The 24650-nt window shown below is 40.6% G+C and overlaps 2 protein-coding genes across 22 annotated transcripts in view; one reads left to right on the forward strand and one right to left on the reverse strand.

Annotated features, from left to right (window-relative positions):
* CBX3 (chromobox 3) lies at positions 1-13941 on the reverse strand. Of its 7 annotated transcripts, XM_056485442.1 has the most exons (7): positions 12544-12600; positions 10965-11015; positions 9051-9200; positions 7084-7226; positions 6020-6185; positions 4599-4693; positions 1-3052 (listed from the first exon to the last, which is right to left on the reverse strand). In XM_056485442.1, exons 3-7 carry the CDS (start codon positions 9090-9092, stop codon positions 2926-2928), a joined length of 573 nt encoding a protein of 190 aa, XP_056341417.1. In that variant the 5' UTR covers positions 9093-9200; positions 10965-11015; positions 12544-12600; the 3' UTR covers positions 1-2925. The 7 variants fall into 7 exon arrangements, with proteins under 7 accessions (XP_056341417.1, XP_056341419.1, XP_056341418.1 ...); XM_056485444.1 differs by lacking the exons at positions 9051-9200; positions 12544-12600 and adding an exon at positions 13449-13941; XM_056485443.1 differs by lacking the exon at positions 9051-9200 and having other exon boundaries at positions 12544-12661.
* The window catches only part of HNRNPA2B1 (heterogeneous nuclear ribonucleoprotein A2/B1), a 15901-nt gene continuing 4112 nt past the window's right edge, over positions 12862-24650 (forward strand). For 3 of the 15 annotated variants that reach the window (XR_008839901.1, XM_056485428.1, XM_056485429.1), the window contains exons 1-10: positions 12862-12945; positions 17871-17981; positions 18707-18853; positions 20129-20339; positions 20625-20726; positions 20819-20908; positions 21405-21467; positions 21922-22041; positions 22291-22413; positions 23429-23511. Coding sequence is in view for 11 of the 15 variants with exons in the window: in XM_056485428.1 (XP_056341403.1) it covers positions 12916-12945; positions 17871-17981; positions 18707-18853; positions 20129-20339; positions 20625-20726; positions 20819-20908; positions 21405-21467; positions 21922-22041; positions 22291-22413; positions 23429-23490 (1059 nt within the window). In the remaining 4 variants the exon portion in view is untranslated. Of the gene's footprint in view, positions 12946-13991; positions 14362-17870; positions 17982-18706; positions 18854-20128; positions 20340-20624; positions 20727-20818; positions 20909-21404; positions 21468-21921; positions 22042-22290; positions 22414-23428; positions 23512-23663; positions 24150-24650 lie in introns of those variants that run through there. The other 12 variants (XR_008839902.1, XM_056485431.1, XM_056485433.1 and 9 more) reach the window with 7 other exon arrangements.

The raw sequence follows: 24650 nt of genomic DNA on the forward strand, positions 1-24650 counted from the left end.
TAACTACAGAAGATATCTCATTTATTTAATCAGTTAACTTTAAATTAATAACATTTGTTAACTTTTTGCCTATGTATGCAGCACATTCAGCATAACTTTACATAACGTGTACCTTTAAAGTGTTGCATTTCATTACTAGCAAAACTCAGTTTGACACAAAGTGAGGAGAAAAAAAAGGAAACAAATACCAGTCAGCATATTTACCATCATAACATAAAAAAATCAGCAATCTAAATAACTGTCTAACAAGCTGCAAAGTTGTTCAAAAGTGAATACAGTGTATTTTTATTAAGTCAGAAGGAAGAACCAAATATAATGTAAAAAGCTGTATCTAGTTACAAATCTGTATTTTAAGGGTTACAAATTGAGGAGAACCAACCTCTCAACAAAAATCTTTGTCTACCACCAACAGTAATTACAAACAACTGTTTAACCTGTGTCGCTTCAAATCAGCAATTTCACACAGACTCGATAACCACACTTGAAATGTGTTACAGAAACTGCAAAGTTTCAGGCAGTAAAATGCACCTTATACAGTAATGGTTTTAAGACTCTTTACAAAGCACTCCATACTGAAGGAACTGACAGAACACAAGCTGCTTTGGAATTCCTCTTTAGCCCATGTGTTTATCAAGCTCCTAGATAAAAAAGCAAGGATTTCAGAATCCTATATACTAGGTGTATAAATATTCCTGTTACAGGCCTCCTAAAACTTAAGCCATAACTCTGTAGAAGGCTTAAACATGTGATAAAGTCGGGGTGATTTGTCTAAGAAACAGGCAAGAAAGGTTAGCTAGGTGCTGAAATTATTACTAACAGGAATATTGGGTTTTTCCTGGAGCCACAAAAAGAGACTGAATCCTGCCCAAAACCAGTAACAAAAAAGTCTTTAGGAAAAAATTCATGTAGCAAGTTTAGCCACTGCTATTTAACTATATATAAGTAGGTGTTCTATGGTGACAGGCTTTGTTTCACAATATAAATGGCTTTTGAAACTATTGAAAGGACAAATAATTATAGTAATGATTGATGAAATGGTATCAAAACAAAATCAAAAGAGACTGGATTCCTTCCTTCATTCTTCAGGCTATGCACACTATATGAGGGTTTCCAGGAATATCCATCTTATTTTAATCTTCTGAAATAACATACCCAGGCAATCCCAACTGTCTCACCCTTGAGAAGGTCCTCAAAGATGATCAGAGGGATGTGGGACCTCTCCTGTGATGACAGGCTGAGAAAGTTGGGATTGTTAAGCCTGGAGAAGAAAAGGCTCCAGTGAGACCTTAGAGAACCTTCCAGGACCCAAAAGAGGCTCACAAGGCTGGAGAGGAATTACAAAGGCATGCAGTGACAGGATGAGGGGAAATGGCTTCAAACTGAGAGCAGGATTTGATATTATAGGAATAGTAGGTTAGATATTACAGGAAGACATTTTTTACTCTGAGGATGGTGAGGCACGGGAACAGGCTGCCCAGAGAAGTTGCTGACAAACTATCCCTGGAAGTGTTCAAGGCCAGATTGGATGGGGCTCTGAGCAACCTGGTCTAGTGAAAGGTGTCACTCTCTATGGCAGGCAGGTTGCAACTGGATGATCTTCAAGGTCCCTTTCAACCCAAACCATTCTATCAGTCTATTGATACTGACAGTGTACTACAGGATTATATTTTTTAGTCAAAACTGTAAATTAAGGATAATTCTGAAATAATCTTGGCCATTGACATATAAGCACAGCTTAAGGCAAACTATACAAAGGTAGTCAAAACACAAAGAAAAGATGGTGTGTAGATAAAAGCAAGTGAAAAGATGAATGGCAACTTTACTCTTCCTGAGCTCCCCACCCTTTACTTCTGCCCTTCTGAAGGTATTCTCCAAGCAGCTGATTATAGGACTAATCTTAAAATTCAATCTGAAATAAAAATGAAGTCTTTTGTTCCAAGTATATGACTTAAGTATCTTAATTTAAATATTCCACTTTAAAAGCTGAGCTATGTAAGTACTCTTCAGGTGATGGCCTGAAGAATAATTCTGAACTTAAAGCAAGGGCTAATACCGTCAATACATGCCCAATATTTCCTATTATGTCTGCAGAGGCTACTTGACCAACTGCTGTACCTAAGTCGTGTGGTTGCCATCTGTGACTTACAGGAGTACTCAAACCACATTAATTTTACAGGCCCTTCCTGACTGAAAAAACCCCGTGTCTCAGGCAGTATTCACAAAAACCTCCCAACTAATAATCAACGCCTGGTACTTGTCTGGTATTGGGTAAGAGTAGCAGTGGGGTAATATTAATAATAACCTACCCCCCAAGAAAACAACTTACAGTTAAATATATTACAAATTGAGTTTAACATATCAAAAGTTGAGAAATACCCCGCTTCAAAAGAGTCACAGCCTATCAGTATAAAGGAAGAATATAAAACTATTTTATTGACCACTGCTCACCAGTATTTACAATAAAGTAAACAATATACAGTCTGATAACATTCAAATTACTACAAAGTTAGTTTTCACCTGGTCTTTGTAAGACCAGGTGATCCCAAATACTAAAAAGAATGACCCTACAGGTTTAAAGGGCTAGGTTTGGGTAAAGAAGATACATGCACATCAATAGTATAGAAGACTACAAAACATCTGTGAGTTTGTTTAGACATTCATTATGATTCTGTAGTAACTATGGAAGTTCATTGATGTTTTATAAAAGCTTTTACCTAATATGGAGGAAGTAGTAGTATCAAATGCTCTCTTGTGATAAATGAAACAAGTTGCAGAAAGCTTTTATTTACTTGCTGTTGATGCAAAACATACTACTTCAAAAAAATATCAAATTTGAAACTTGTTAGAATGTATGCCTCTCACATTGCTAATAAATCAAATTTCGGGTTTTAATATTCTTATATATAAAAAAAGCAATGCAAACAATTATTGTGCTTCGTCTTCTGGGCATGAATGCCAAGTTAGCCGTTCTTCATAAAAAGCGATTACGATCTGAGGACACTTCACATTAGCTTCTTTGGCCAGCACCAGATCTGCCTCATCAGAGTCTTTCCTGATGTAGAAGAGAGCAGGATTTAAGCAAATTAATAATCAGTATTTTCAAACATTTAGCATCTCTTGATAAGTCCTATGTTCTGAAAAGAATGTCAATTAGAAATCAGTTTCCAGTACACTTTCACTTAAACTACCAAGGCTTTCCATGCTAATGGTAATGACTAAGTTTCATAGCTCCATTGTTCTTCCCATGTTTTTTCTGTTTGAAAGGAAAATGCCATTCTAAGGGAATCAGTTATAAGGTTACATATTGCAGTATGTAATGAAAAAAGTAAAACTTGATTAATTTTGTCTTTTAAAGACAAATCAAAGCTTCAAAGTAAAACTTAAAAATCAATGGGACCAATCTTAAGAGCCAGTACTTACATGCAAATTACATTTACTGTTTATGCAAGTAACTTCCTGTATTTCATACAGTTATTCTTGATGCTGTCTTGGGGTAACAAACCAAGCTTGCCAGTCTGACATGCTTCAGATTCCATTTAAAAGTGTATGCTGCCTCTAAAGTCAGTTTTGTGCATACAAACTCATATCTATGTTTGTTACCTAAGACCAATTACGAAAAATTAATCAACTGCAACTGAACTAAACAAACAAAAAAGGTCCTTTGTGTTTGATTTTTCCAGTTACCACTACAAAAATATAAACACTTATGATCTTTGCTTTGCAACTTTTCTAAGTTTCACATAACATTTATAGAGAATTTGACAAGGCAGAAGGCAGACAGTGTCCCACAGCACTAATGTTCAGCAGTCTAGGCACATCCCAAGACAAATCACATCTCAGGGGATCACTCAGTTTGACACCATTCTGAAAATCTGCCCTTCTCAAAGGCTGTGGAAAGCTATCCTTCTTCTTATCCCATCACGTTAAGAAATCTGACTCTCAGTAAATGTTAATTCAATCTCCATTTCTCAACACTGGGAAGAAGCAATAATTTTATCCCATTTGTTCACAAAGCAAGAAATCCTTCTCCCAACACTGTAGCTAAAAAAGCTGGTCCCCACCTACCCTCCCCACAACACAAACTCTCCACATCACTCTCCCCTCTTACTAGTCCATATTGTCAAGCCTCTCCACATTGTTTATTCTTCATCTCCACTTCTGTTTTCTCCCCTAGCTGCTTCCAATTCCACTTTGATGCATGCAGAACAGCTGGCACTACACTTGGTTAAACAGCTGGCTATACAGCAGCTGGCTTCTGCTTATTGAAACATGTAAAGCTGGATTTCTGCCTGCCATTCCCTCTGCGAGAGCATTACCTAGATCCAGTTTTACCATACAAATGCTAATTTCTCCCTATTTTATCAGAAATTACCCTTCAAAGTAAAACTGAACAAACAGAAATGAAAGGTATTTTGAGATTTGAAGGAAGAGGGATTAAGTCCTAACTTAATTTAGAAGGCTTGCTTTTCTAAGAATACAAGGCTAATAAGGAGACCATCAGCTTCTGTATCTTACTCCTACAATGAAGTTGTCTCTTTAGCCTAAGTGCAGCTGCCTGCCCTTCCTTTATGGACAAGAACTGTGGATGTAAGACTTACCATTTCATGAGGAACATAAGCTCTCCACTGCTATCCGTAGCCCCAATTATCCGCTCAGGATCAAGACCCCTTGCAAACCCTCTTGGTTTATCAACCTAGTAAGTTAGAAGATGGTTATCTAGTTTAAGACAAAATTCTATTTTGGTATTAGAGACATACATGTATATGTATGTTTGTGTGTTTACGTATCAGAACAAAAAAATGAGCCTTAAAACCCCATCAAGTCTATAATTACATATTATTTTTTCATGATCAATCTTCAGGCCAAGTCATCTAAAGGTAGGGTACTAATAAAGGGTTTTATATCCATGTTTCCAGCATTTATTTCTGAAAATATGACAGACAAAACAAATGGTCTAAAATCGTTGCAGCAGAAAAGCAAGCATGGTCAGTAAAAATAACAAAAGCAGCAAAGTAAAAATGCATGCCTGGAAGTGGAAAAAACAGCAGGCTTGTGTTGGCTAAACCAACAGTGAAACTGCATCCTTGAGGAACACCTCAACTCTTCTTGGCTTACTGACATCACACTGGTGACAAAAATATCACAACTATTTCCTGTATTAGCTTCTTTATAGGTGCACAATATCCTTTTAGAGACAGTGGCCACTATTGTACCAGATGAAGCCAAACAACTGACTCTACAGAGAAAGCAAAATATTCCTTTTATTATTCATGAACTATTATTTCTGATGCCTTCCAACCTTTCTGACAGTAACCACATCCAACCACCTGCTCTCTTCAGTACATGAAAATGACTGGCAGTGTCAGTGGTTTCAAACCGCTAGTCCAGAAGTTTACGGAAGAAAATGTGAACTATTCAACATTTTTCATTATTATTGAACAGTGTGCATTACTCTGTACTTATCAGCACTAAATGTGTCAAATTGTTTACTCATTTAAACTGAAGGAGAAATCCAGGTCTCTTAGGAAAGGTAAGCTTTTTTCACTCACCCTTTCTACTCCTTCTCCACCATCATGTCTAAGTAACTGCTTGGTTTTCATATTTTGCCATCTTGCCACTCACCTATTCAAAATCATATACTAAATATGGCAGCAAACAAGAACTTCATCTTTGTTCCAATAATGGATCTTTTGCTCTAATATAAACCTATCACTTAATACCATTAATTAATAATTCTTGACCAGTCTTACTTTCAATTATTCAGTAAGTGTTATTGGACAATGTAAAAACTTTTAATCATCAAGTCAGTCAATCATCCTTTATTAATCATTTGGACAGTCTCATTAACTGCAATGAATGTATACCCTTTTCAAACCACAGATATAGATGCTATGAAATTTTTACCATTTTAAATCAGTATTTAGTCTCATTATCCAAGTCACAATATGATTTTTGGGGGATGGAGAGGAAGGGGAGAGATGTAGGGAAACAAAAGCTTAACACGTGAACATATACTTACAGAATCACGCTTTTTCTTTGATTTACTATCATCAGATTCACTATCTGACAAAGATTTTCTTTTGGCACCATCGGTTTTTTCTTTACCAGCTTTCTGAGAGTTCAGAAAGGCTTCAATTAGCTCTGGACAATCTAAGTTCTCTTCAGGTTCCCATGTGTTGTCAGCACTGAAACATACATGCATTTATGTAAAACTGGGTAAAGAAGAAAAATGTAAAACTAGCCCCATGATTCCCCCTAAAAGAAGCAACTTATACCTCCAAATAATTTTCCTTTACAGTAACATATTATTATGAGTTCAAATCAGACCCTCAAATACTAAACACATTGTACTTTGTGTTTATGCACATATTTCAGGTTGCCAGAGCGCATGGTGTTGCAATGCACTTTGGGAGGTATGCAACAATAATATCACTGCAGAAATTCAAGGTGTATAATCTTGTTTTAGCTGGTAAAGCAAGCTGCCACAGAGTGCCACTGGAAGGAGGCACAATTACATTCCTTCTTAAACAATCAGCTTCTTAAGTCTACTGTAAAGTTTTCACGTACATACGTAAGTTCTGGGAAAGACACTCAAAACTTCCTTTCAAGTATGCCTAATGAAGGCAACCATTCCACAGGCAAATTCAGTTGATTTGAGAACAGTTCAGGAAAATTAGTAATAAGCAAACTATCTGCTTCAGAGCTGCCTGCAGTTTACATTCCTGCACGGTTGGTTACTCAGACGTACCATTCATTCTGCTACATGTATGGTAACTGTCAGTCTATCTTACCTTGACAGCTATGGACACAAGCTCTATCAGAATGGTAAAAGAACAACCACAAAGAACTTGGTAAAAGTGCTCAAATATTTTATACAGTGTGAACAATGAACTACATTATCTTCTATTTTATTTTCATACTCAACTGTCCCACTTGACTATGCATTTATGCATGTCCTTCCCTCAAGGTTCTTTAAAGTGGATGCCCATCATCCAATCTCCTCTTTGCACAGTTGTTTCAAATCAGTGGTGTTTACCATTCTAAAAAAAAAAAAAAAAAAAAAAAAAAAAGGAAATGCCTTACTCTGTAAATCCTTTCCACTTCAAGTAGTATTCCACCTTTCCATTTACAACACGTCTGTCCAGGACTTTCTCCACAACAAATTCTTCAGGCTCTGCCTCTTCAACTTTTTTACCTTTGCCATTCTGTTTCTTTCCCATTTTGTGCTACAAAAGAAATTCAGAATGACGTTATTCTTTTTTTTTTTTTTTTTTTTGCTTTACAGTTACTTCACTGGCTTATTAACACTAAAGCCAGAAGCTCAGACTCCTTTCATGTTAGTGCATGTGGTCAGGTAACCTGAGCAAGACATGTTATTATTCTTTTGGGGTTTTTTCAGTTGCTTAATGAGATACCCAACACCAGTTTTTAAAAAGGTGAAAATTTTTTTTGTCCACATACTCAGTGACTATAATCCCCTTAAAAATTTATTTCTCAGTGCTACATGCTCAAAACATCAGGAAGCTTCTAAAAGTTAACTCTATGCCTGTGAAAAGGCAGAGGGCAAGGCAGAAGTAAAGAGAAGTAATAAGGGAACTGTGAAAATGCATAAAATAGAAAAGGGATGGTACTGAAATACGATGGTTTCTACCTTTTCCAAAAAAAAACCAAGGAGAAACTGATGGCAGAAAAGTGAAGGTTTATGATGTATTGCTACAAAAAGCAAAATACTCAACAACAATCTGCAACTATTGAACAGGACACATGCTAGGAGCATTCCACTACTACAGTTCCTTCTCATTCTTAGCATTGCACCCATGTAACTTGCAAAAGATGTCACAAAGGTGCATAAATTTAAGACTGCTACACTTAAGTAGAGCACTTAACACAGAAAAGGAATTTTGCTAACTTACAAAACTTTTTAAGTGTTTAAAAGTTTACATTTGATAGTTCAGGTAATATTCTTTAAGTTCTTAAAACAAATTTTACATCCACATCATCCTCAAGGCATTCCCAGTTTAATAAGGCACAATTAAATAGCAGTAGAAGGACACATTTCAGATTTTCCTTGTTTGTAATCTTAAAAAAATTTGAACAAGCCTATCATGTTGTATCACATTTCTGGAGGACTAGCAGACCAAAAGCAGTTTGTTTGCCATTTTGGACTGCACTTCATAAGGAAATTGTCAAGTGGCAGCCATAAACTAAGTATTAAGCTCCTTAAACATAGTTATGCAGCACCCTAAATCAAAGTGGACAGAACTAATTCCTCACTAAAGCACTTCCTCTATAACAAAACACAGACAAGCAAATATCACAAAGCACATCTATTTGCTTGATAGTCATTCTCTAGTCCTCTCTAAAGTGGGTTAGTTGGACAACACTGTAATTTTGAAATTTTCAAACTTTTAGATTTAGTAGAATTTTGTCTTGATGTGGTGAAAGGTTAAAAAAAATGTATGTTAGAACAAAAACTGTCTTCTTTTAGTGAAGACTGGAAGATGATTCTCTTGCCAAAGCCCTGTCTTTTACCTCTTATTTTTCATAAATTAATTTTTCCCTCCCTCCACGAAATACTTTACTCTTCATGGTTAGCAACCCATAAATTGAAGGTTCAAACAACAAAGAGGAGAAAAACTTTCTAGTTTTTCATTTAAACAGCAAGTTTCTGTATATATATCTCACATGGCAATTGTTTTGACTTGAGAGCATAGAAGAGTGAACAGAGCATGTACTTCCAATTAGATTTTAAGTGCCTGCATATCCCAGGTGTATTTTGACCACAGCATTCATGTTTGAAAAGTGTTAACTTAAGCATATTGGCTTTTTTTGCCTTCACAGGAAAAAGAATGCAAGACTGATATTGAAGGGAAATACAACATGAAGATGTCCAAGGCTTCTATGAGGGCAGCTTCTTTCAAAAAATGGAAGTGTGAAATAGAAAGGGGTAGATATGAGGAAAATAAACAAACAATAAAAGTAGCAGAGGGAAAAACGACAACACAGAAAAAGACAGACTCATTATACCATAGTAATAACATTATAATTACTGGTGATGAGGCAAGCAGGCTACAAGTGGGGAACATCTCCATCTGTATTCTCCGTTGGACTAAAATTCTTTGATTCAATGGAAGACTGTTTTCTGGTACTCTTTTCGGCTTCACTAATTCTTGTCACTTAAAGATCAATGTTTTGGATTTCTGTATCAAAGCAACAATTTGGTTTTTTATTTTCTAAGACTTAAGTATCTTAAGTATCTTCCACAAAGGAAAATGAATGTCATGGGGGTCTGTATTTTTTTCTTGAAGTGCAGTAAGGAATAGCAAAATTAAGAGTATGCTGCTTCTGTTTTAAATATTAGAGATTTATTAGGTCTTGTGCATCAGCACTGCTCTTCAAACTCTTGAGCCTATTAAAATAACACTTGATTGCAGAGCCTGCAGAAATACTGAACATGTTAAAAACCTGTACATTCTGGGATTATACAAGCCCATGCAAATCTCAGCCCACAAGTGAATTTTGACACCTGACTAAACTTAAAGCATTCTAAATGTCCACTTCACCCTTGAAGCTCTCTAGGGTTGCATCTTGTAAGCTGTAACTTGGGCATTTGACCACTGAAGGCTTAGGTAGAGCTCATTTCTCTTTCTGCATTCATAAGTCATACGACACCACATACGACATGCAGATCTATGGATAATCACTCTTTCTTTCAGGGGCAAGATTAAAACACTGATGTGCCACTGTGGTGTAGAATTTTAACATACAAGATGTAAGAAAATTGGAATTACAGCTCTAGAGCTACTCTGCCCCTTAACATATTTAGGTTTTGCATGCAAATATATAGCGAAGCAGAATTAGTTATGGTTCCCATGGGAACCATAACTGATTTTCCTGACCTGTGCAGCAAAATTCTTAACATCAAAAGATTAAAAATACTGCATTTGTAAGATTTTTTCCTTTCTCTAAAGCACCCCTCCCCAGGCTGGCTAACTCCTTCTTCAAATTAGGATAAGTGGACAATCAATTGCTAACAGAAAGTTTAGACATTCACCTTGGTGAAATATTTTAAAACAGTACAACACAGAGGAAGCACTCCAGTGCACTTCTAAGCCAGGAGTCACAAGTTTTGAATATATTTTGAGCTGAATAATAATTTCTGCAAATTTAAGAACAGGCCTTTTGAGTATATTATAAACCAGTTGTTCTGCTACTAAATTTTTGAATTGTGCACATATATTTTTTGCTTACTTCCCCATCTCAACCTCAGATATATCTCACATTATACTTCTACAGGTCTGTCCTTCAGGAAACTATGTATCATTATTAGTTGAATTGTAACCAGCAACCAACTGCCCTTAGGAGTCCATATTTTAATGTCAAGCAAAGCTTTAGAGGACTTGAGATCCATGAATGCATCATTAAAATGGTCCAGGAGGGGTTGACATCTGATAATCTCTGCTCCTATGAAATTCAAAGAAACTGTTATTTGTTAAAAATCATTTCAAAAGGCACTTTAATTATGCCACATCATTTCTCAATAATGTTACTTTTAATCTGTAAAGACTGCCTTTTGTCAGGCAAATAGTTTTCTCCAAATAGAGTGGGAGAAATTAAATGACTGCATGATTTAGACTTTATTTTTACATGTATGATGAATTACATGGTATGCTGAAAGGAGGCTAAAAAAATTCTTAGTGTTTTCTATTGTAGGATAGATGAAATAGTGCAGAGTCCTTTCACACTATTTTCCCAACAAGTTTCTCTTTAGAAATGGCAGATTTATTAAAACCAAAGACAATGTCCTTTCTAGTAGCCTTACTTTCTGGATCTGAAAATTTGGTCAGAATAATGCTGGGGAGGGGAGATGTGGATGTATCTTTTAAATGGAGATGCCAAGTTATCAGTTTGAAGAAAAATATGTTGATTAAATCCTTATATACTTTAGGTGTGCATGAACTTACCAATGTAGTTTTATTGGAGGCCATTTTTATTGCAGACTTGCAGAGCTTTTACTAGAAAAATGCATGACAATTAAAAGGAAGTTTGCATTACTCAAAGAAAGGCATCCCAAGACAAGCATGGTCCTTGTTCCAACCCCCATGTATTCATTGCATACAACATCTCTTACACGGATTAAATCCAGAACAAAAAGTAGGTTACTACTTTGTCCGGCATAACTCAGTAATGCACCATCAGGCTAGCCAGGATAAATGATACTGACAAGGTGGTATATAGGGTTGAAAAACGGTTTTTCCCAAGGCCTTCAAAAGCACAGACATATTTCTAGGGAAAAGGGGGAGGACCATCAGGGATGCTTATTTCCTTAAACCAAATAGAACAAGAGTTCAGATTCTAGCAGCTGAAGATATACCTAAGGTATATTAATGGCAAATCTGATGGGGAACAGATACATATTTGTGGTGTAATGAATCCCCCATTATTCTTATACACTAGCAAATTCTTATAAACAGCAAATTTATCTTAATGCAACTATAACGTTGCCTTCTGATTCTCAAGTTTGCAAGAATAAAGGTCCTAGAACAATATTAACTCAGCTAAGATGTACATACTACATATTTAACCTACGCAAATTACGTTGAACACAACCCATCCCCTTTTCCATGTCATTTCTCATACCGACCAGCTCCATAGGCATGTATTGTCCCCGCCCCGCAGCAAGCTATAGAACTGCTAGAATTCCCCATATGCCTGGGTAAGGCAGGAAAGTCCTTTAAGGCCAGAAAGCCTCCCGGACTCAGCAATCTCGCCCAATCCTCCCCTGACACAGGAGGCGGATTTTGGCAGTCCCATGGGCGGTGGGCTAGGCGAGGCGGGAGAAGGGCCGGGGCCAGGGCGCCAGCGCCGAAGGAAGGTCTTGCCTTGTGTCCCCCCCGCTTGACAGGTAGCAGAAAGGGGTGAAAAAAAAAAAAACCCCGAAACCCCATAAGAACCCCCCCACCATCAAACAGAGGCAGCCTGCGGCGGCCTGCTGGGGCGGCTGCGCCTCAGGCCTGCGGCGGGCGCACATGAGGCCGGCGGGGCCACCCCGGGCGAGCTAACGGGGACGCAGGCCCCGGGCCGCTTCCGCCGCCGTGACAGGGCCCCTTCCGCGCCGTCTTCCCCCCGCCCCTTCACGTCTCCCCCGGGCCGGGCGCTCGCAGGGACCGCCGGCGGGCCGGCTTTGTCTGCCGCGCGGGTGCCGCTGCCCCCGCCCCCGGCGCTGCTCGCCTTCCCCGGGGAGACAGCGCCCGCGGGTCCGGGGGCCTCCCTCCCTCCTTCCCTCCCCGTGCGGGTGTCGAGGCCCCGATCCCCCGACAGCTCCGCTCCGCCCGCCGCTCGCCACCGCCAAGGAAGCGGGGGTGGGGAAGAAGCGGCGGTGGGGGGAGGCGGGCGGGCTGCGCTCCGCATCTCCCCGCGGCGGCCCGCAGCGAGCCGCAGAGGAAAGGGGAGTCAGGGAAGGGGAGTCGAGGGTGAGAGGGGTGAAAGGAGGCGGCTGCAGCGAGAGAAAAGAGGGAAAGAGAGAGAGAGAAGGATACAGACTTCAATGGTGCCCAGCCGCTCGGGTCTCCCGTCTCCTCCTGGCTCCCGCCCTGCGCGCACTGAGCGGCGCAGGCAGCAACAGCGACATCCGCGGGGGGCTGAGGCGGGGGGTGGGGGCAGGGAGGGAGAGAGAGGGCGGGCGGGAGGCGGAGGGCGGGGAGCGGCGCGGCGGTGGCTGGCGGGGCTGGGCTGGGCTGGGCGAGCACTGCGCGCCGGCGGCTGTGACGGGGCAGAGCGCACGACGCCGCCGCCGCCTACGCGCGAGCTGCTACAACCTCCGACCGTCGTCGCCGCCGGCACAGGAGGGGGGCCAAGACGTCTCTCCAACGCGGGGCGAGCGCAGGACCGCGCCAGGCGTCCAAAAGAAGGAAGATGCCTCGCGGCGACAGGGAGAGCGACTGGGTAAGGCTGCGGTAGCGGACGGGCTTGGCGGAGCTCGGAGCCGCTGCCGCCATCATGGCCGCCGCTGCGAATGCGCGCCGGGCCGATGCTGCCCGCCGGGCCGGTGCTGCCCGCCGCCGCGGAGCGAGGCCCTCGGCCGAGTCGGCCGGGCGGGCCCCGGGCGCGGGCGGGGCGGGCGAGGAGCGCTGTGGTGGGTTTGAGGCACGTTTGGGGGGGCGCCCCTTGGAGCGCGGCCATTTCCCGCGTTGCGGCGGGGAGGCCCCGGCGTGAGCGAGGGGTGGGGGGAGGGAAGCGGGATCGGAAAGCATCGGGGCTCTGGGGCCCGAGAACTCATTGATAAGTGGGAAAAGGGGTCGGGGGAGTCGGCTGGGGAGGCTTCGCTGCGGGCGGGAGATCCGCGGGTGGATCCGCGGTGAAACTGAAAGGGAGGGGGAGCAGAGGGGGCGGGAAGAAAGGAGCCGCTCCAGCGCCATTTCTTTGGCGCGCGGGGCGGCAGCACTCACCCTTTGTCGCGGTGCGTGCAGGGCCGCCGGAGAGAGAAAAAGGGAGGGAGGGACGGGATGGAAGAGGGGAGGAGAACAGCGGCGGAGCGGGCGGCACGCCCGATGCCGGCGGTGCGGGATAGAGCGGAGCGGGCTGCGGCAAAGTCCGCCTCCCTCCGCCGGGACTCCGCGATGTGCCGCGCTTGTGCCAAAATCTGTGTAGTTCTCACCCGGGCGAAGGGGGGAACGGGGCCAGGGCGAGGTTTAGGGGGGCGATGCGCGGCCGTCCCCGATTAATATTAACGCAGAGATTTGAGCCTTCGGGGCCTTTAGTCAATTTCCGTAAAATACAAACACAAGTGACACGATGCCAGCAGCGTTCCAGGCCGCTTCGGCTGCGCTCGCGAGCCTGTCGGTTGTCGGAAACACACGAGCTGGCTGAAGTAGTCGATGACTTGCTGCGTCTTTCTGTCCGGAAATTGCCGAGCTGGCGCCGAGCGCCATTTTCGCTTGCTGCGGCAGATTCCGGAAATTACCGAAGCGAGCCGAATGGGCTTCCAGTCCTGGTTCGGCTTTTTCCGGCGGCTGTCGAAGCGGATAAGCTCGACGACGACAGCTCCTTCGGCTCATTTCGGAGACGGCCATTACTAACGGAGTCGATGACTTTTCATTACACGATAAAAACACGTCGGGGCGTTATTCAGAACTGCAGCCCCTTTGGAGATATTTAGGCTCCAGATCCTGGCCTTTTTTTTTTTTTTTTTTTAATTTTTTTTTTTTAATTAATTAAACCTCGGAAGCGAGCCCGGGCTGGAGTAGGAGGGCGCTAACACTACGCGGAGCTGAATTTCAAATTACGTAACAGCTCAGGCAGCCATTACCGACCGGTTGTACGGTACTCTCGAGCAGGAATACGTAAACCATGAAGAACATGGTACGTGGAATGGGAAGATTTAGAGTTTGCTTTTAAGGAGGGAGACGTATTGCTTGTGCAGACAGAGTGAATTTTTTCGGGGCTGGGAATTACAAGCAAGCTTGAGTTGTCCGCGCAAGTCCGGGCGCTGCTGCCGGGTCGCAACGCGGGGCTGATGCTGGATGTCTTTGCGCAGAGGAAGGTTCTGGAAGCGGCGATTGGGGCTGGCGCGCAGCCGGGCGAGGCGGCGGAAGCTGCGGTAACCGCGCATGGCGGACAGCGCGTTTCTTGAGCCCGTGGCCATGACTGTTAGCTGCGCTGCTGCTGAGGTGTCTTCGGAGGAGGGGGAATCGGAGCTCCGCGGGCCGGGGGCCGTCTTGGCCCTGCCAGGCGCGGGGCGGCCGAGGCGGCGCTGCGGGTAATGGCGCTGGCGAGGGGGAGGGGTAAAATGGCGGCCTGGCCGAGACTCGCGGCTGCAAAGGGCGATGGGGATCGCTCCTGCAGAGCGGTTAGGGCGCGGGCTAGCTGTAGTCGTCTGGTATGCACGGGAGCGAGAAGGAGCGCCGGAGAGCTCTTAGCACCGTGTGTGTGGGTGCACGCTAGAAGCAACGTGCGGCGCTCTCCCGGGAGGCGGCGGCTGCTCCCGGGCGCCATTTTCCCCGCCCGGCGCGGGGCCGCGGTGTTCCCGCTGCCGCCACATGGCGGAGCCGGCCCGGCCGCTGCGTACACCCGCCACAGGCGGCGGGCGAGCTGCCGCTGGGATTGCACAGCCCTGGAGTTCAGGGAACCCCCTCGCTTGTCTCCGCTAAACACTTTCGTTACTCGAATTCTTAATTCCGCAGTCAGCGTGGATTGTGGGTGCGCGCACGTTACTGCTATGTTAAACACCTTTCCTTGCTCTGATGTTTCATTTTTCAGTCAAGGTTGTGCGTTTTCCCGTCCTTTCAAGTTGCTTTAAGCCTGTGAAGGAAACTTTAAAAGAAACACGGATGATTATCCTACAGAATTTGTAAAATTTTCCCCTGGCACTTGGTTCCTGCCACGGGGCATACTGTAGAAATCATGAAACACGTGTTACCTCCAACTTTTATATGTGGCCCTTCGTAGGAATGACGTATCTGTGTCTTTATCAAAAGAGTATTTTCCTCAGGATTCTAAGAGGTCCTGGCATGACGATAGTCACTGCATATTTTACACGTTCAGCACAAACTTCGCATGGGCAGAACTCTCTGGGCTCTGGTGGGAGGTTGATGTTAGGCTAACCAGAGCTTCTTGAAACTGGCTTGTTTAAGACAAATTGGTTCTCTACATTGAGAGGTGGTTTTTGTGTTAGTGGAGCAGCATGTGTGTGCTGTTTTTGCACTGGTTTTCCTTAAAGACCTGCTAATGAATTTCATTACTTCTGTTTTCTGTGGTGCTTAGATGTTGTTCTGGGGAGGGCGTGACCGTAAATACATCTGTAAAACTCATTACTATTCTGTTCAATGTCTCTCAGTTATGTGTAGTATATTTTTATCATTGTTACAGTTGATAGATTCCATTCTTCTCCTGAGTTCTGTTTACAGGCTTATAGCTGTTTTCAGGGTAAACATAACACTTACTGGAAATACCCTACCTGCCTACTAAGTTTTCTTGATTCTTATATTTTTACAATAACGATCATTATTAAATGCATGGCAATTAATTATATAGGAAAAAGTGTCTTGTAGACCAATGAAACTGTAAGCAAGTGGTCCCCAATTCTCAAGCAGCAGAACTGAAGGGAGGATTTTTTTGTTGCTTAAAAATATTTAATACTGGTCTGGTATGCTGCGTTCTTTCATTTGTTCTTTTATGCAATGAGGTGAAAGGAAATTACTTAAAACATGTGTCTGCTGCTTATGAACACTTGTCTTACTTTGCCTGTCTGTGCAAGGAGGAGACAGTAGTAGTAGCTTTCTTGGTGTTTCTAGAAGAAAAAAAAACAAGCTCCAACAGCAGATTCCAAATATTTTCAAGAGAAATTTGAACTGATTAGTCTTAAATAGAGTATGTGTTTGGAAGAAGGAGGACAGAAAGTTGACTTCTTGTCAACTTGCAGTATGTCAAGCTGCTAATAATGGAGGTGTATTTTAAAAATAAAACCTGGTTTGTTACTGCCTTCAGTAATTGTCTTGAGTTAATATGCATCTCGATCCAGGCCTGCCTTGGACGGGTTGGTCTACATGCAAATTAGCTTAATACTTCTGAAAGCATATGTGCACGGAAGTATTTTCCTTGTTTTCTTAGTCTCATTGTTTTCCTAGTTTCGTTTTAAAATTTATGTTAATGTCCATTGCACAGTTAAATCATGTTGTGTTTGTCAATTACACTTTGTCAATTTCTTTTGTCAATTGCTGCTGTGCTTGAGTTGTAGAAAAACAACACCCAAGCAGATTTTCTTGATTTTTAAAGTTAGTTAATGAGTTCTCTTGAGCAGAACAGTTCTCTTCAAAAGAACATTTGTGAAAGGGGACTACTTCTTAGTGCATTTTTAAAATAGTTTGGCGTGAAATTTTCACGTGTATGAATTGATCTAGTGATACTTTTGTATGTAGAAACTGGCAATTACAAGGCCTGATTTGTAGAAAAAGTTACTATATAAGTGTTTCAAACTGGTAGAAGTCAGAAGGTTGTTCTTCCTGCTTTAGTTTACCACAAAATACAAAAAAGTAAATGCAATACCTTATTACTGGTCCTGTTCTTTGTTGGATTGCTTTGGGTTTTTTTATTATGCACTTGTCATTTCATAAGAGATCACTGCTTAACAAGTGCAGTGATAATTTCTCTGCAAGGAAATAAGTCTTACCAAAAGCATGATATTAGTGGATGTGAATATGTATTATTCACATTTTACTTTAAAGGGCATTAGTTGAATACTGCTTCTGTTGAGGGTGTTTAGGTTTGTTGCTAATTCCAGTGGTGTGGGATCCCAGATTAATTTTATAGATTCTTGACTTTATTTTAGTAATTATGGAGAAAATATGAATTGTTAATCTGTTACAGAACATACTTGGATGTATTTAATTTATTTTTACTTATAATGCCTTGGATTAATAGTACTGTAGTATTCATGTAACACAATTTAGCCAGAATGGTTTTTAGAAATGAATGTTACCTGGGATAGAATCAGCCAGTATAAATTGATTCATATTTCCTGTAATAAAAACAAATCGCAAAGTTGTCATTTTCTTTAAAAAGTATCTCATATGGGTCTTTGAGAGGAATATTCTGAAAGTTTTTAACTGTGGTCCCTTGTTTTTGATATCTAGAGGGAGAGACAGGAATAAGGATTAAAAAAAAATTTATTTTAAAAGTGGACTTGCAGAATTGAATAAATTGCTTAATTTCCTTAATAGGGGAAGAACCTTTAGAAGAGCCAGATCTTATTTTGGAAATAAGTCTTGCTGAAAATCTTTGACACTTAGGAAAATCTTGGTTAATGTCTGATTTGCTAGTGCAGAAGAGGTGTTTTAAATTATATTAATGTAATCTCTTTTTTTCTGTGGCAGAGGGAAAAGGAGCAGTTCCGCAAACTGTTTATTGGCGGCTTAAGCTTTGAAACCACAGAAGAAAGCTTGAGGAGTTACTATGAGCAATGGGGAAAGCTTACAGACTGTGTGGTAAGTTTGGCATACCAATACTTAGCAATGACATGGAATGTGCAGGAACTTTAAATGGTAGTTGGTTTCTGGATGGCTTAGAGAAGATGGGAAATCAGATTTTAATGGTAAAAATGCATGCATTTTTCTCTTGCAGACTTGATAAGAGTTAGGGAGCATTCATAATCTGTTTTCTGCAAAATTCTCCCAGATTATCTCTAACCACTGATTTCAACAGCTCAACTTTGCTGTCATTGGCTGAAGTGCATTAGGAAGTGCTTACACAGAGCACTAGTACATTTGTGTGGTTGGTAACATTTGGCAAAATGCTCATATTGTCGTAAGCAGTAAGCAGCCTCAGTAAAGCTGGAGGAGGATGGTTTTATTTCTCTGTGATGTTTTCATAGAGTCATTAAGGTTGGAAGAAACCATTTAGGTCATCGACTGTTAATCCAGCACTGACAAGTTCATCACTAAACCATGTCTGTAAGCACAGTGTTTGTGTGTGTCTTTTAAATACCGACAGGGATGGTGGCACTGGTAGAATTGTCTTGGGAGTAGTAAATCATGACACAGATTTAAAGTCTGTGGTCTTCATAAAGCTTAAAAGAATTAATTAAATCAACAGAGTCTGGTACTTTACAATAGTTGTATAAGGAAAATATAAATTAGCCTTACACACTTACTCTAAATACTAAATAACATGAGACCGATATAAATAGTTAAAATGTCTGTATTGGTTTTAGGTAATGAGGGATCCCGCAAGCAAAAGATCAAGGGGGTTTGGTTTTGTAACGTTCTCTTCTATGGCTGAAGTCGATGCAGCTATGGCTGCAAGACCTCACACGATTGATGGAAGGGTGGTTGAGCCTAAGAGAGCTGTGGCTAGAGAGGTAAGTATGGCTTTGAAAGCAAATGCTTCTCATGCTTCAAAAAATACCTGTTTTGGTCAGACAGGCTTTGTTCTTGTTTGAAATTGTGTGGGTTTAAATTACCTGGTTAAAAGCTTATAGTTGGGGCACTATTTTCCATACTTTTGGTCTCTTATATAAATGTGGATTATTACAGTCAATTATTACATTATTTTAGTTGTGGAACCATATCTGCAAGGGACACATCTGGGGTCTGAAAACTCTTGTAGCAAACATGTTATGTTGAATATCTGTAATTACGCAAATTCCAAAGTGACTCTTCTCTGGAATAGTTCCTGTTACAAGCCTCAAATTAATAAAATTCCTGTCAGTCTTTCTGACTATTCCAATATCTTTTTGGGGTATTTCTAAAAGGTACATTAAAGAGAATATAGTGGGGAAGCTTTTCCAGTGGTGTTGCACAGAATCATCTGTGAACTTGTGCTGATTTTAGCTCCAGGCATACAAGATCTCCAGATTTCCCGTTCAGGGTACAAATTGGGGTTATGTGTACAGGAACAAGGTGAACCTGTAAGCCAGGTTACTGTGACACAGAGGTATTGAGGAGCAAGGGTGCATTGTAAGGCAAGTTCTGTTCACCACATGGGAGCTCTTGGGAGTGTTTACCAGATTAAGGTTAGACTGAGGTGTTCAATATATTTGGACTAATGAACTGGATTTGAATGAGCCGTCCCAAAGGTATGGGAAAATGGAAATTGTAATCACTGGTACCCCTGTTAGCTATGCCAATTTTCTTTCAATTCTCTGCAGAATGCAGGGTTGGTTAGCATTTGGAAAAAGGTAATTACAGCAGCATGTGTGTATACTCTTTAATAGGGTTAAAATGCATAGTTGTGAATTTAACGAGGTTAAAGGACCTTCAAACGAGTGGAGTGTGGGTTCACTGCAGTCAGGGAATTGGACAGAAGAAGCTGATGCATCTTCGTTTAAACAATTACAAAAATCACGCTCTTACTTAAGCATTGCATACTTGCAGTTCTTTCAAACAGTTGATCAGTATAGTTTTTCAGTGCTTTTAAGGCTTTGATACAAAGGGAGGAAAAACCTCCAAGTAACCCTGTTACTTTTCTCTTAGGAAGCTCTAAATGAGCTTGCAAGGTCATACCTCATAAAAGGGACTGTACCTTAGAGTTTCAAAAATCCTAGTTTATCTCAATTCTATTCCTGAAATACTGGTAAAATAGTGCTTTGTGAAATTGTTTTCCTTTGTGCTAATTAAAAAAGTTTTTTTAACAGGAATCCGGAAAACCTGGTGCTCATGTTACTGTGAAAAAATTATTTGTTGGTGGTATTAAAGAGGACACTGAAGAGCACCACCTTCGTGACTACTTTGAGGAATATGGAAAAATTGACACCATTGAAATCATTACTGACAGACAGTCTGGTAAAAAGAGAGGGTTTGGATTTGTTACATTTGATGACCATGATCCTGTGGATAAAATTGTATGTAAGTAATTTCACTCTTTGCTTGGATAGTATTAATTCTTGCAGCCTCGGTGTGTAAAGCTGAACTTCCAGAGATAGTGGGATTAGTTATGTGTCTATGTTTACATCATTGATTGCTGAATTGTGTGGGAACATGTATTTAAAATAAGTAGTGACATCCTTGTTTAAAAATCATATGGTATTCTCTGTTCTTTTGTATGATTCAGAATGTGTTTGGATTGGAATTCTGATATTCTGATTTGTTGCCAGTTAAATGCTGATAGCCTCTTATTTGATATGGTTACAGTGCAGAAGTACCACACCATCAATGGCCATAATGCAGAAGTAAGGAAAGCTCTCTCTAGACAGGAAATGCAGGAAGTTCAAAATTCTAGGAGTGGGAGAGGAGGTATGTACAAGTAATGGTGGTTAATGGTTTGTGGTTGATTTTGGTGTTCACTTTCCACAATCTCACTACTTGTAAACATTAAACTGATACAGGGAACTTCGGTTTTGGTGATGCTCGCGGAGGTGGCGGCAACTTTGGTCCAGGACCTGGCAGCAATTTCAGAGGGGGAGCTGGTAAGACAGGCATGTTTGTAGCATTTACATTTTTTACCTTATTAATACTGTCTTTCTGGATAAATTTGTATGCTGTGACGCTGTTTAATTTAAATGCAGCTGTAGCAGTTGAGAGAATTTTTGGGAAAAGTAATTTGCAAGTGAAGTTGTGTTTTGATTTTTTTTTTTTTGTTTTGATTTGTTTTGGTTGGTTTTTTTGGTTGGTTTGGGTTTTTTTAGCTTTTATTGAAAGCCAAAAGTAACCTAAACTTAATTATTTTCTAAGAAGGTCAGAGATTTCTCTGATTCTATGCAGCATTTTTTAAAACTGGGTACTGTACAAATGCAAGAAAAGGAAAAATGTAGAACGGTGATTGGATGTTTCACTTCTACTTTTCTGATATTAATTGTACGTGTTCTTAACTGATAATTTCCCAGATTTAGTATTTAAGGTCATAAGGCTTCGAGGATTTGACTAGTTTGCTACAGGTAAATTGAAATCCTTTGGGGTTTTTTTTCCTGATAGATGGATATGGAAGTGGCCGTGGATTTGGTGATGGATATAACGGATATGGCGGAGGACCTGGAGGTTAGTTTGCTGTTGTGGTGGTGATTTTTTTTTTTCTCTCATTAGGAAATACTTCCATATTTATATCCATATGTATAAAATTTACTTGAACTACCTGAGCCATTTTGTTGGCTTTAAGGAGTGTCTGATTTCCATATGGCAAATTGTATGCTCATTTCTTGGAGAAACATTCTTTTCCTTTAAGATAAGAGTGGGTCTTAAATTTCCTGGAAATTAAGATTTTAATTAAACCTTTCAGTTGAGGTCTTCAGGCAGTGTGATTGGTGGGGTTTGGTCATAGCTCACTTAGAGTGGGAGTTGGTAGGTGCTTTAAAAAAATACTGTTCATAGAAATTTCTTTACAAAACTACCTTTTTCTTTCTCTCTCTTCCTCTAAACAGAAAAAACACCTTTGTGTATAATTTGAGTGCATTCTGTATGGAAAAGTTAATTAAAAAGGATTATGTTATCACAGGTGGAAACTTTGGTGGTAGTCCTGGTTATGGAGGAGGAAGAGGAGGCTATGGTGGAGGAGGACCTGGATATGGAAACCAGGGTGGGGGCTATGGAGGTGGTTATGACAACTATGGAGGAGGTAACATTTAGGCTTAAAATGTTCAATCATTTCAGTTACAAATTATTACAAATCTTTTGAGGCTGAGGGGGAGGGGTATTTGTAAGTTTTTCAAGTAGTATGAAATAGAATGAAAACAATGTTTGGTGTACACACTGCTGGCATACATGTGTGATTTTCTACTTAAAATTTTTATAATGGGGTATCTTTGAGTGTTGTATCCATTTTAGCTCATCTAGGTATTTCTCCACTTCTGTGTTGATAATGCAGGCAATTATGGAAGTGGAAACTATAATGATTTTGGCAACTACAACCAACAACCTTCAAATTACGGTCCGATGAAGAGTGGAAATTTTGGTGGCAGCAGGAACATGGGGGGACCATATGGTGGAGGTACTGTATATGTCTTGTATATTTCCTTGTAGCTGGAGTGGGTGGGCTTCTAGGAATTTGGGGGAAATAGAAGACATGGGGTAGCTGTTTTGAACTAAAAAAATTGTAGACTGCGATTAGAAGAAAAAACTCCTGTGAGAGTGATGAGGCAGGAACAGGTTGCTCAGAGGTGGTGTGAGTGCCCCATTGCTGGCTGTGTTCAAGGCAGGGTTAGATGGGGCTTTGAGCATCCTGGTCTAGTGACACATAACCCTGCCCATGGATCAAGATGACCTTAAAAGGTCCCTTCCAACCCAGGTCATTCTATATGATTCCAAGATGGATATTTAGAAATTGGATAACTTCTGCAATAGATAGACTTCAGTGCCTGTTTTCTTTTTGCAAGTTGGCTTCAGTGTTTCATCTTGGGATTGTAAAGCTCATCTCAGGGAAAACTTATTTTATTTTGAAACAGATAAAATGTACTAACTTTTTCCTACAGTGTTTTGCAGTTTTGAGTTTAAAGCTTCTATTTAGTTTCCTTTGCTGTCAGCTCACACTCTTTTTGTAGAGTCTAGGTACTTAATTTCCTATTTAATCGTATTTGCTGTGATTTCTTTTTATCCTCCTCTTTTGTCTTTTTTTCTGATGCTTCCTGCTTTTTGTTTGTAAATGTTACTTAATATGGAATATGAGGCTTGTGAAATGGAAACAAACATGAAGCCCTTTCTTCTAAAGTTTAGCCTGCAAGCAAATTCAGCCCTCATGGGCTCAAGGCAGCACAGTGCATCAAATTACATGTGGCACTGTTGAATCTTAAGATTTCAGCTTGTAGTTGCTTCCATTCGCAGTCTTTGTAGGTTCTTTAGAGGAAGACAGTGAAATGTTAAGACTTTGTTCCATATGCTGTCACTGGAAGTAAAGCAGATGTTACTCTTCATTCAGTCAAGCTTTGATTGATTGTTTCAGTCAAAAACTTTCCTAGATTAAAATATGTACTGATGGGACCATTCTGTTTCTTGTTATGCATCTGTAGGAAACTATGGTCCAGGGGGCAGTGGAGGAAGTGGTGGATATGGAGGGAGGAGCCGTTACTGAGTTTCTTCAAGCATGCCATGGGTAAGTATGTTTTTAAGTGTTAAAATTGCAGTGATTCTTGAGAGTAGCTGCAGGAGTTAAAAGCTTTTTAGGATATTATCTTTCCTTTAAAAAATGGTTAGATGAATAATTTCATAACCTATTTTTTTACTCTTTACTTCTGTTTGAAACAGGCTTCACTGTATAAATAGGAGAGGATGAGAGCCCAGAGGTAACAGAACAGCTTCAGGTTATCGAAATAACAATGTTAAGGAAACACTTATCTCAGTCATGCATAAATATGCAGTGATATGGCAGAAGACACCAGAGCAGATGCAGAGAGCCATTTTGTGAATGGATTTGGATTATTTAATAACATTACCTTACTGTGGAGGAAGGATTGTAAAAATGCCTTTGAGACAGTTTCTTAGCTTTTTAATTGTTGTTTCTTTCTAGTGGTCTTTGTAAGTGTAGAAGCATTCCTTTGATAATGTTAAATTTGTAAGTTTCAGGTGACATGTGAAACCTTTTTTAAGATTTTTCTCAAAGTTTTGAAAAGCTTTTAGCCAGGATCATGGTGTAATAAGACATAACGTTTTCCTTTTAAAAATTTAAGTGTGTGTGTAGAGTTAAGAAGCTGTTGTACATTTATGATTTTAATAAAATAATTCTAAAGGAAATATTGTGTAATTTTAGATTTTTTTTTTAATACTGTAAAATAAGGCAAGGAGTGGGTAGTATAAGGTCCCACAAATAATACAAAGCTATTGTTGTACGTGTAAAATTTAATGCTGGTGAGAAAAAGTATGTTGTCTGTAAATTACCAGGTTTAAAATATCTAGGTAACTTAAGGGGTATCTCTGCAAGGAGAAACACCTTTCTAGATTTTTTAGATGCTGCTTCTTCAATGGCAAGGAAAGGAAAAACCCCCAGCAAGGTACTCTTCCAGGGACGCAGGTCTAGTACAAGAGAACTCTTGAAAACGTCACTAAAAATTCAGCCAGTCTTAAAAAGCTGTGCTGTATCTCTGCAAAGCTTTAACTACGGTAGATTGTTTATAAGGATGGCAACGAAGGCTGAGGGTGTAGAGCAAAATAGTTCTAAGCTTCAGTTAAACTTCTTTAGGTAAGATCTTATTTATTTTTCCTTTCTTAATGTTTCAAAACCAAGAAACTAATAAT

The sequence above is a fragment of the Oenanthe melanoleuca genome, chromosome 2 (genome assembly GCF_029582105.1).
Source record: "Oenanthe melanoleuca isolate GR-GAL-2019-014 chromosome 2, OMel1.0, whole genome shotgun sequence".
Lineage (NCBI taxonomy): Eukaryota > Metazoa > Chordata > Aves > Passeriformes > Muscicapidae > Oenanthe > Oenanthe melanoleuca.

Bases quoted from the DNA above. Each gene is read 5' to 3' on its own strand.
- CBX3 (XM_056485440.1), bottom strand. From the start codon at position 9,092: ATGGAGATGTTCCCCACTTGTAGCCTGCTTGCCTCATCACCA. The intron at 6,186-7,083 runs GTAAGGCATTTC...TGTATGTTTCAG, and splicing joins AAGTGGAAAGGATTTACAGA to TGCTGACAACACATGGGAAC. The intron at 4,694-6,019 runs GTAAGTATATGT...CTAACTTACTAG, and splicing joins CAAAGAAAAAGCGTGATTCT to GTTGATAAACCAAGAGGGTT.